Source organism: Antechinus flavipes, chromosome 1 (assembly GCF_016432865.1).
Source record: "Antechinus flavipes isolate AdamAnt ecotype Samford, QLD, Australia chromosome 1, AdamAnt_v2, whole genome shotgun sequence".
NCBI lineage: Eukaryota > Metazoa > Chordata > Mammalia > Dasyuromorphia > Dasyuridae > Antechinus > Antechinus flavipes.
Genome location: NC_067398.1, coordinates 330135810 through 330148328, shown reverse-complemented (window position 1 = coordinate 330148328; position 12519 = coordinate 330135810). Strand labels below are relative to the sequence as shown.

At 41.5% G+C, this 12519-nt stretch overlaps 1 protein-coding gene across 4 annotated transcripts in view; it reads left to right on the top strand.

The window, feature by feature from the left end:
• Nucleotides 1-12519, top strand: part of ARHGAP17 (Rho GTPase activating protein 17) — a 129381-nt gene extending 116862 nt beyond the window's left edge. For 2 of the 4 annotated variants that reach the window (XM_051967246.1, XM_051967269.1), the window contains 2 exons: nt 1381-2016; nt 11033-12519. In XM_051967246.1, the coding sequence (XP_051823206.1) occupies nt 1381-2016; nt 11033-11163 (767 nt within the window). In that variant the 3' untranslated portion in view covers nt 11164-12519. Of the gene's footprint in view, nt 1-1380; nt 2017-3857; nt 3882-5947; nt 5996-11032 lie in introns of all 4 variants that reach the window. The other 2 variants (XM_051967254.1, XM_051967262.1) reach the window with 2 other exon arrangements.

Sequence of the window (12519 nt, the reverse complement as noted above, 5' to 3'; positions counted from 1 at the left end):
CACTCCCTCCCCTAGGTGGCAAGTAATCTAATATATGTTAAACACGTGCAATTCTTCAATCATAGTTTATTCTTCCCCCTCCCCCCCATATCTATTAACTTATATGTATTCCAAAGGAGAATTGGAAGAATATCATTATAAAAGCCCTGAGGTTAGACACTTCCAAGAAATAGAGAGTATAATTAGAAAGGTCAGGATGGATGAGGCCTGAGAGGAGGCCATTGGAGATTTGACTCGAAGAAAGCCTTGGGGCAACTTGGAATATTATACTAATAAGTAGCTCAGCATTAGCCTTCTGACTGCAAAGTTCAGGAATCTTTCCCCCTTTATCCCTCTTCAACCTGTAAAAACTCAATTTGATTTTTATTGTTGTTGCTTTTATTTTTAAAAGAACATCCATGATGCGATGGCTTTGGGAAACCAGGGTAGAGGGCTCTTTAAGTATAGGACTGCTAGTACTAATTGGTTTAGGTTTTTGTTGTTGAAGGAACATCTCATATAATGGCTTCTTTGAATGCCTGTGCAATAAAGTACTTGATTAGCTGATGGCAACTCTGTTTTTAGGTTTTTTTTAGTTTTTAGTTAACAAAAACCTATTTTCTTTTCCTCCTATCTCTCCCCTCATTGAAAGATCAAAGGGGAAAAAAACCTCTTATAACAAATATGGATATCAACAAGACAAAAAAAAAGCATCTAGTTCTGTAGATGTAGCCCATCATTTCTCTCGGGGAATGAGTAACATTCTTTATCAGTGTTATCATAGTTAATAATGGCTTTAATTAGAGTCCTTAAGTTGCTCGTTTTTATGGTGCTGTTATAGTATAATTTACTCTCCTGTTTTTGTCACTTTATTCTGCATCATTTCTTTCTTTCTTTTTTTGGCTGGAGTAATTGGAGTTAAGTGACTTGCCCAGAGTCACACAGCCACGAAGTGTTAAGTGTCTGAGATCAGATTTGAATTCAGGTCCTCCTGACTTCAGGGCTGGTGCTTTACCCACTGTACCACCTAACTGCCCCTCTGCATCATTTCATAAAAAATCTTCCCAGGATTTTCAAAGAAGGCCATCTCCTTCCTCATTTCTAATGACACAAAAGTATTTCTTCATATTGATATAGTTTGTTTGGCCATTCTGCACTCAGCAGGTATGCCTTTAATGTCTAGTTCTTTTATCATCACCAGGAAACTGCTATAAATATATTTGTATTAAAGTATATTCCCTTTGCTCTCTTGAGTGTATTGATCTAATAGTGGTGTCACTGGGTCAAAAAGTATCCCACTGTATGGAATTAATTCTAAAGCTTTGCAGAATAGCCTTACTAATTTCACAACTCTTCTTATTAATGGGTGCTGGTGGGATGTTATTTTATCTCCATATACAGCTGTTAAGAAACCTGCTCCAGCTCCTCCCAAACCAGGAAACCCGCCGCCCATCCAGCCTGGGAATCAGGGCTCTTCAGGAACACCCCAGCAGCCTCCTTCCATCTCCCCAAAGCCAACCACTCGGAGTCCTTCTCCTCCGAATCACCATGCGGGCCCGGCACCAGGCCAGACTTCCACCGCCCCCCAGCTCTCCACATCCAGGAGGTACTCGAGCAGCCTCTCTCCCATACAGGCTCCGAACCACCCTCCTCCACAGCCCCCAACTCAGGCTACTCCTCCGCCTCAGACCAAGCTAAACAGTCCAGTGCCGCCCCAGCCCGCGGCCCCCCTCAGTGAGCATGGACTGGAGCAGCCGGCTCACAGCCCACCCCCAACCCCGACCCCGCCGGGGACGCCGCCTCTGGGGAAGCAGGGGCCCGCCCCTCAGACATCTCAGACCCAGGCATCCAGCAACCCGGAGGTTCCTCAAGCCCAGCATTCACCTCCTCACACCGGGACCTTACCAAGACCAAGACCCGTCCCAAAACCAAGGAACCGCCCCAGTATCCCCCCTCCTCCCCACCCTCCTGGAGCTCATTCAGCAGGGGATAGCAGCTTTGCCAACCCAGCTCAGACCTCTTCCAAAATTGTCACTGGTAAGTAGCAGACCTGCACAGGCACTTCCCTCTTTCCTCTTCACCTTGGTTTGCAGACAGCATTCAGGGGGTTAGTTTAGGATTTATTGAGAAGCCAAGGAGGTCTTTCTGCTTTTACTTGGAGATAGTGGTAAGCTCGTGTGGCTTAGTTACTCCAATTGAAACACTTGTTTTGCCTTTTGGAAGGATTGGAAGGAAATACTTTGATTGAAAAGGAATACCTACAGGCCTTCCTTAACCTTTAAAAAGGCTTAAAAATAAACAAACAATATTCCTTCCTTAGCTTCCAGAGTCCTAAGAGGAAAATCCTGATCTTGGTTCTGTTTCAAAGTGATGGAACCTCTTGCTTCCAGAGTAAAATTGGTAAAGAAAGCTTTTCCCCCCACAGCAGTGGAAACTGTTGTATTGTGGTTATCACAAATTTATATGTACCCACTGTAGGTTACACAGACTTTTTTAAAAGTGTGAGCTATGAGATATCAAAGCAATATGCTACAGGCAACCTGGAATGCTTCATTTTTATTTTCTAATCAGTTTGGAGCCTGGTTCCAAATTGCTTTCCAGAAGAACTGAACCAGTTTTACAGTGCGTAAAGTATACATAAGCATGGCCTTATTGGTGATTTGTCCATCTTTCGATCAGTACCAGAAAATCACCCCTCCTCTATTGATTGTGCTCTGAAACTTGGTTTTCGTATTTTATACTGGAATGAAACGTTAACATGGTGAAGCATTTAGTAGGTACTGGTAATATTTTAGAGTAGACAGGAGAGATTGGTACAGAGAGCTTGCAGCATAGAGTGTTATAACTCCAAGGACCCTTTTATTTAAGGCCCACAAAAGTTAAATGACTTAACTGTGGTTACACAGTACATTAGTGGATGAGCTGAGATTAGAACTCTTGTCTCCAGCTCCCACTCGTTGCTTTTTTATCTGTTCTAAACTGCCTCCAAGTAGATGCTCAATACATTTTTATTGATATAGACCTTGATAACAGCATTATCTGACTGAAGGAGCAAAGTATAATGGACAGAAAGCCAGCTCTGGAGCTATGAAGTCCAAGGTTCAACTTTTCTGTGGTTGTGCTATGTCCTTAAGACAATCCCTCAGTGCCCCAAGAAACTCAAGACTATCAATGGTAGACGTTCTCTATACCAGTAAATCACAAATCTAGAGTCACTGGGTCCTTTCCTCTCCCTATGTCATAGTTTAGTATTTCATTTTAGGGAAGTTAATTGCATGTAGGAGGGGTATGTCTGTCTGTGTGTGTGTTTGTGTGTGTATGTGTATACATATATATATGTACACACACTCATAGCTAGTTAGCCTTAGGCCTTAATAATCTGCCTCATTCTCAGCACTGGACACTTGGTGTAAATAGTAGACAGCATTATGTTTGAAGCTATGCTTTTGACTTTCTAGCTGAAAACTAGCCTGTGTCCATACTGCTGTCCTGTGCAAGGTCCCTAGGTCTAGTAAAGCCTCTGGACCCCTCCTCAGACAAACATTTTTAAACACATAAAGTTCAAAAAGACCTTCGAGATCATCTTGGCCATCTCTCTCATTTTCTAGGTTAAAAAACCCCTAAGATTTAAAAGATTGGATGCACACTTGGTTTGCTGAGCCACTGTTGTTTGGGTACAAGGCAGAAACAAAATCCATGAACAAAAACATTAGAAGCTTCCTCTTTCTCCAGCTTTTCAGGAGACATGTGCTTTTCCTTACAATGTACTGGTTTGGTTGTTAAATGATTGATTACTTTTTGATGACACTGCACCTTACTAGAAGCAAGCTAGTTTGTTTGGAAATGTCTAATAGATGTACTTCCTAATGCCTTCACAGGTTGGGAAGATGGCCAGGACTGAGGTTGGTAACCACCAGAAACAGCCTGCATTGTAGCCCCTAATGCTCCTACTTAGCTGTGTTGCCTGTACATGTATTTTGCATATGTGCTTTTGACTCCATGCTCACTGTTCCACTATTTGGTGCCATATTGTGGTTCTCCTTGACTCCATCCACCATGACTAGGAGGCATTATTTCTGCATTTTATAGCAGGATGGTTGATAACAGTATAGGTACCTAAGTAGCGCGAACAACAAAACCCCATTGATCGAGAACTCATTTTACCATGAAGAAATATGAAAATGGTCTCTCTCCTTTTGAGCTAAACAAGATCCAACCAGCCCTCGCTGCACCTCATTGTGGTTTATCTCGTTTTGGCTCCCAGCTAAAAAGAACTCAGGTTCAATTAGCACAGGAAACTGTGTTCTTTGCATCTTGAGCTTTTTAACCTTCATTTTTTTCCCCTTAATTTATGTTTACTGCATGGAACCTTACCCATGTGCAGCTTGAATTGCTCAGAACCAAAAAATGCTCCCTGAAAGATTTCTAATAAATCCCTTGCATTCTAAATGCATGTTGGCATTTGCTTTCTTTTAAACCATGTGACCTTTGTGGAAAGTGTTATCTAGCACAGCTGAGCTATTCCCAGAGGATCTGTCCACACTAGTTTCTGGAGAAAGGGTTTCCATCATGTTAGGGAATTGCTTTAATCAGCTTTATGCAAAAATAGACATTGGTTGGTGTGACTTTTGTACAAGCTCTCCATAGCCAAAGGAAGCATAGCTCAAGCCCTACATTAGTGTCTTAAACAAATCGCAGTGCGTATAGCCAGGAAGGATACTGTCCCCCTACCAACCTGTATGGCTGGTAGTTTATGTATAAGAAAAGTTGCAGTCAGTGCTGAAATACCCCTAGCTTTAGGGCATGGAAACCATTTATCAATGTGAATTGGGCTCCTCAGAATCTGGTTGCTTGAGCTGCAAGCACCAAAATCATGTCTCTGTGAATGAAAATACAGTGAAGCAAGACTGAATTAGACTATGTTTAATTTCATTGTTATGTGAAGTATGTTTATGTTGGGTATTGCTTTATGTGATTCATTAAAATTATGCTTAATTTACTGAAAATAATTGATTAGCTAATCTGTGGAAGTTTATCAGACAGTAATTCTTTGAAGCAATTCTGAAAATCCTGGAATTCCATATAACCTTACTATCACGGAAGTAACATCATTTTAGGAATTCTTTAAAGATCCTATTAGAGGCCATCTGCCTGTGGTCATACAAGAAATGCTAGTAATATATAAATCAATACTTTCTTAACCATTCATAGGATATTAGCATTTAGGACTTGAAAGAACTCTTCAAATCAGAGATTCTTAACCTCTTTATACGTCAGGGACCCCATGGGCAATTTGGTGAAGCTTGTGAACTGTTTAAAAACATAAAACAAAACATGTAGGATATTTTTCAAAAAATTTCATTAATCCTAGGTTAAGAACCCAACAATGAGATCACCTAATTAAAGTTACCCATTTTACAATTGACATAATGTTCTTCAGAGGGCCAAGTACTATGTGGATAGTACTGTATAACAGTCGCAGATCCAGAGTTTTAGATTCCAAATCCAGGGATCTTTACACCAGATCATACTGCATCTGTATATATTTTTTTAATTAGACCATTTTAGTAATTTCTTGTACTATTTGAAAGAGCCATTGTTTCTGAGAAATAGTCACTTAATAAGCTTGGGAAAAACATGTTCCTGAAAACATTAATCCTGAATTTAAAAACATTTAATTGAGACACACAGAACAAAGAGGTGGGCCTCTGGATAGAACGATAGCTGTTGAGCAGATATTTCCAGTGGCCCTGTAGCAGACAGTCTAGTGCCCAAGAATAGACATTTTCTGATATAAATGAGAAGCATCTTTTAATTGTCCCTCAGCAAAGCAACCCTGAAAAAGAGATTTCTTTGCTTGAGTTTTTTGCCCTCTTGAGTAAGGTAGCAATGTAAGGCATAGTAATGTTAAAGTAATAGGCTATAGAAAAAGATTATTCTAATTGAACAATTTTATTAAATAATTTAGATGTATGACCTGCATTATTCAGTAAGAACTGAAATTGGAAGTTTAATGGTAAGGAAAAGGCATATGATTGGCCAGAATATTTTTTGCTAATTCACAATCATACTTGTGCACAAGTGCCTGTTACTAACTGGTTATCCTAACCTTGCTTGCCTGCATCCCCACTAATAGTGCATGTCTTAAGGAGCAGTGGCTTTATTTTGTGCTTGTCATTAATTAATATGGTTACTGTATATGTTCACGGATCTGTTAGCAGGTATTCCTGAGGTTGGTCTTACTGCTTCTTTAGCCTCTGTTCTGCCTTGTATTAGTTATATTAATAGCTACATTCAACAGCCACATCTGGTCAAATTTTGTAGCTTATACTAAATTTGATATCTTCATCTACCCACTAACAGATCATAAAGAAAATCTTTTGGAATGAAAGATCTGTATTAACACATTTGACAGAAGGCTGAAAAATGCTCACACCTGGTGTGACTGATGCAGTAATGATAATGATTCACATTTATGTATACATTATCTCCTTGGAGCCTCGCCACATCCATTTGAATATGTTCCCATTATTATTATTGTAGCTTTTTATTGACAGAACATATGCATGGGTAATTTTTCAACATTAACCCTTGCAAAACCTTCTGTTCCAGCTTTTCCCCTCCTTCCTTCCACCCTCACCCCTAGGTGGCAGGCAGTCCCATACATGTTAAAATATATGTTAACTAGAGTTTATGGAGCACTATCCATTTTGTTGAATCCTGCCCATCCCCCGAAATCTAAAGCCCACCTTCCTGTAAACAGTCGGTGGGATAATTCTTAATGTTAGCTGGTATTTGAACCCTGTGGTGAGGATTGCATATGTTTACCTCCTTGCCCTCACACCAGTCCCATGAGACTGGGCCGTTCTTCGGCCAGGAGCCCAGGCTCACAGTGCTTAAGTGATGTGGGAGGGTCACAGCAGGATGTCTCTGGTAGGGTTCTGCACCAAGAGTTCCCTAACTCCCCGGTCCTGCACTTTTGTCCTTTGGAAGCAGAGAAAAACACAAGTTTGTGGGGAAAGCCCATCACTTTTGGTCTTACTAAAAGAAATGTTTTTTGGGGTGAGTGCTTTGCACAGTCATAATTGTCTCATTTTAGTCACTGTCCTATTAACTCTATGTCTCTAAATATAAGTGGCTGCTAAAAAACAATCTGACTGTGAAGTAATAGGCCTCAGTCCAATCTTTCTCCATCTCTAGGTGGTGAGTAACTGTTTTCCCTATGTATTTAAGGGCCCTCTACTAGTGGAGAGAGCGGCTTTTCTGGGGTCTGAAGCTTCTCTCCTTAGGGGAGTGATCTGAGGTCAGGGATTAAAGCTTCCCATTCTTTAGTGTTCAGCCGGTTTTTGAGCTCTGTGTGTGACCATCGGCAGAAGTGGGCTCTTATGGTTAGACGTCATTATTAGAGTACTTGTACTGAGAAAGCCATTCTTTTGGGGGGAGGAAATAGAGGAATGGGGAGTCACGGGGCAGGCCATCCTACTCTTAAATGAGAGTTTTAAGAGGATGGGAGAGTTTTCTTTGGAAAGGAAGCTCTGGTTGAGATGGAGGAAATCTGACCACGTGTTGTTGGCAAAAATCATCACTGACATTTCTGGGGGACTGTGTGTTTCATTTAGCAGTTTGTGACCATTATTCCATGTGAACCTCACAACCTCCCTGCATGATAGGTTCTTCGGGGTCATCCTCTTTCTACAGAATTTCAGAGAGGCTTTTGCCAAACACAGTCAGACAGCAGTGAGTGAGCATTGGATAGACACCAAACCCCAAGTTTTCCAGACTCCAAAGCCCAGGATTGAATAAGTTTTACCATTTATCCAATTTAACCAATGAGGAAAAAGGGTGAGAGTTAGTTGTTTACAGCTAAAATGTCTAAATGAATCGACCTGTAAGAATATATCTGCTGAGATGAGATATGGGATGGGGTGTTGGGGAGTGCTTTTTACAGAGTGCAAACTGCTGTACCTCTGCTTACTGCAAGGTAAGTCTTGTTGTCAGTAATGACCAATTGTCAGTTCAAACCAGCTGCCTTGTTTTGGCACTTTCTTCACACTTCTAAAGACCCCCTTGCCAGGAGAAAACGTTGGCAAGTTCCAATAAGGGGCATAGAAGAGGAAGCCAGATACACATGTGGTGAAGTACCTACTGTCATGTGTTCTGTGCTGGAAATGTGTGGAGCAATGGCCCCCAGGCTCTAGCTGTTAAATTAATAATTCATTTCATGGGGTCAGAGATTGAGAGTTGGTGGAGCCTTTAGACATCACATCATTTTAGATCTATAGCTAGATGAGATCTCAGGAGCATCTAGTCTAATCCTCTCCAGCCCTATTATTTTACTGATGTGGAAACTGAGGCACAGAGAAAAAGAGACTTGCCCAGGGTACCCAAACTATCAAGTTGATAAAATAATTGTAAATTAGTAATTGTCCAGAAGTCAACAAAAAGTCAATGATTAGCAAGATCTGAAGACTTAGTAAGATTAAAGAAGATACCATAAGAGGTGTTATTTGCAACCCATGGGAAGTCGATGTTCTTTGTAGCTAGTTCTGGGAGCCTTGGATATGAAGAGAACAGTGAGGAGGCCAGGAGAGCTAAAGCTGTAGTGACAAGAGAGGCAGTTGGCCATGGAGCTTCTTGTGGGGGAGAGAGCACTGCCCCCCTCCCCTTGTTAGTATCCCCAGCAGTGCCTGCATGGTGGTGACAATAGAGCTGGATTTCTTTGCAGCAGACAGCCTGGATTTTGTGGTAACTGTATTAATCTCAGACACTGTCTGTAGTTGAGGTGGAGAACTCTATTATCCCTCCACCTTTTTTTTTTGCACAGGATCATTGTGACCAAAACCATTCAGGACATCTTGAAGCAGATGGCTCCTTGTGGTCACTGATGACCTTGTCCCAGAATGTTAAGGTCAGGGCTGGGGAGTTTGCTCGACTTTTACTGAGACTGTGGGACCAACTGCAACCATCTTGTGTTTTTGTTCCATCGGGATATGGCTGTCCTTTCCATGAAGCCTTTTGAGAGCAAAAAAATCTGCTATAGAATGTGAGCAACCTCAGCTTATAAAGTAAATATGCATAGAGAAATTGTTCCCCTCAATCACGTTTCCTCTCAATATGCCGTAATATGTAGGGCTCACTTTTCCAGAGTCTCCCTTTTTTACTCCCACACATCCTATTTTGTTTTGGTTTTTTTAAGCATGTACTAAGTGACAGGTAACTTTGGCATACATTTTCATTTTGGTCCTCATATATTCCTATGAGGCTGACGTGGCAGGTGATATTATCCATGTTTTCAGATGGGGAAACTGAGGCTCAAGACAGTGAAGTGATGTGTCGGAAATCATACAGGCAGGAAATAGAGAAGGGTTGAAAACCCTAGATTTTCTGAGTATATCTCTTTGCAAATAACAATTCAAGACTTTTCAACCCAGTGTAGCACTGAAGGAGGGCTTACACAAGGCCCTGCATAGAACGGCATGTTGAATATGTTCCCCCAGCCCAACTTCCTTGGATTATACCAGGTTAGTAACCCCTTTTAGCCTAGGAAAAATAAATTTGGATAGATTTTTTTAAGTACCCCTTCTGATTCACAGCATATGGATCATGCTATCCTAAGAAGGCAAAACTGGAACAAAATGTAAAAGATTTAGCAAAAGTTATAGTCGAATCTATAAAAGACAAAGCTCTGCAGTTTAATAAAAGAAACTCGAAGGTCATTAGCATTTCCTGAACCTTTGAAGATAATGTGAAGATCTGGATTCTTGTATAATTCAACCTTTGCCATCATTCTCAGAGCTAAGTGTCCTGGGCTGTTGGCCCGAGAGCCTGAACCAACATGCACACTTGGGCCTCCATACTGGGCAGTTGAGCCCAGTAGCCCTTCCTTATCCACTATTATCCCTTTTCCCATTTCCCATCTGTCCAAATATGGTGTGTTGCTGCCCTTTTTCTGAAATCCGAGTAATTTTTTTCATCATTATTTTTTAGCTAGCATCTCCATGGCAATTTAAAACTTTCAAACAGCCTTTATGGCAAGCTAAAAAGTTATTTCCATCTTGTTGCTGAGAAAGCTGAGGCTCAGGGGGAGGAATTGGCTCGCCTGTTGTCCCATGGCTAGCGAGTGACAGCCCTGGAGCTCTGTCCCCTTTACCCCAGTTCGTTGGTCTTTCTCACCCCACCGTACTCCCCAAGGACTTCCCTAACCCTGAATCCGTGAGATGGAAATGGCACAACTGCCATTATCTCCTTGGTCTGGTGGAGGATTTTGAAAGACTTGTTCCTGGTTCTTGGTGTATTTGGGCAGGAATTACTTTTATTAGGGCTTGTTCTTGGCACTGGTTAGTGTCTTTGTATGCTTCAGAAGACCTGAGCAGCTTTTTGCTATTGTCCTCCTACATTAAGGATGTTCTGATAGCCCACCCCCCTTTTTGCTATTAAGAACACCGAGTTCCAGTTTCCTTTGAGGAATTCCCATTTGGCATCTTAACCAGGTTTCTTCTGCCTCTGGCACAGCCCTTACTTTAGTGTGGCCAGACTGGAGGTCTCAGGGGACAGTTTCTCACAAGTGAAACCAACCTTTTTCTCTGGCTCTCCAGAGCTCCAACAGGGCAGTCGGCAAGAAGGTTCTCTGCTCCTGCCGTGACATTGATAGCTGAAGGACCAGTTTCTAAGAGTTTTTTCTTTCACTACTGAGACCTCCTAGCTTGAGCAGAACCAAGGTGGGAAATACTAGTGCTCAAATAGAGCAGCACCATGAACGTGCCCTTGTACAGTGCTTGGCTCACTTCACCCTTATGGCAGGGCTGTCTGGCAGTTAGGATGGGAATTTTTAGTTCCATTCTACAGATGAGGAAACTGAACCTGGGCAGTGGGTCAATGTGGCGGCTAAAGTCCTGAAGCTCCTTGATGCTTCCACTCCTTTGCCCCATTCCATGGTCGGGACAGCATGTGTGTGCATGCAGAGAACCTTAAGTAAACTGGCCCTGTTGCACTGTTCACTAGGGGCCTACCCTCTACAATTTATTGATGACATTGTTTTTTCCTGTCTCTCCAGACTCCAATTCCAATGTTCCAGAACAGCTTCGCAACCTCTTTCCTGAAATTCACATGGAGCCAGCGAGCAAAGACCTGGCCAGCCGCCTCTTGCTGGACATTGAGAATGATTCAGAGAGCACTGCTTTGTGAAGAACAGCCTCAAGTGCTCTGACCCCTTTCCTTCCTTTTGAGTGGAGCAAGGAAAAATGAATTCCTCTCCATCCAGACCAAACAGTGAAAAGCTTTTGGTGGAGATAAAAGGCCCTGCTATGCAGGGTCTTTCCTGCTGTGTAGAAAGAAGAGACAATGGGACTATCACTCAAAGCTAAATGATCTGGGTCTTGAAAAAGTTGTGTTTTCTTTAGTGGGAGGGGGAAAAAACACCGAAAAACAGGGCTGAAAGAATCCTGCTGCGGAAACTTACATAGGAAGCTTTACTTGCTGCTGTTCATACAGCTGTTCCAAATGAGTAAGACGCAATGCATTAACTATTTAATAAAATACACTAATTATGCAAGCCTCCTACTTCCTGCACCTCGGGCTTTTTTCCTGAACTTTAGATCCTATGTTAGAAGAGCTGTCTTAAAAGAAATGTTATTCTACCTGATTCAGTGCAGAATGATTTCATGCCCCCTAGTGGTGACTGCTGGATTTGTCACCCTCTGAAACTCTGGATGTATCTCATATAGTGCCTTCTGGGACCGTTGGACTGTAGAAAGACGTGTACTGTTCCTTTTTTTTTTTTTTTTTGTTTTTGAACATTTCATTGTTACTTGATAAGGACTGAACATTATCCTAGCCTCATCGTTAATTTGAATTAACTGTATCTTTTGGTTTATATGAAACTCATATCTCAAGGCAAAATGTTGGGTGTGTTTGCTTTTATTGTCATTTAAACATGGGACTTGGTATCTTAGAGAATTTTTTAATTTCTCTGGTTCTAAGTCAAAAAATTTATAACATCTCCAATAATAATAACAACAGCAACTTACATTTACATAGCACTTTAAGGTTTGTAAATCCCCATGAGTATCTTCTCAAATCTACCCTGAGAGGTAGGTGTTACTATCATCTCCATTTTACAGATGAGAAAGGCAAGCTTGGTAAATGGCTGAGACAAGATTCAAACCCAGCTCTTTCTGACTCTGTCTAGCATGCTTTCCCCCAATTGTGTTGTTTCGTTATTTCAGTTTATAAGTTCCTAAAATTCATATTCTTTTTCTGTATTCCCCTATTCAAAATAATAATGTCATTCATTTCATCACAGTTCACGTTTGTCATTTGCTCCTCGGCCCTCTGAGGTGGGTATTTGCACATATTATCTCTATTTTATATTGAGGCCCAAGGAAATCACCTGACTTGTCCAGCCCCGATGGCAAAGCTAGGATTTAAAGCCAGATTTTTGACCAAACTATGGAGTTCCTGTGACACTCATTGCTGGAGAATGCATCGGTAAATATTCCCATCGACTATAGAATAAACAAAGGTTACTCTGCCGGCTGCTAA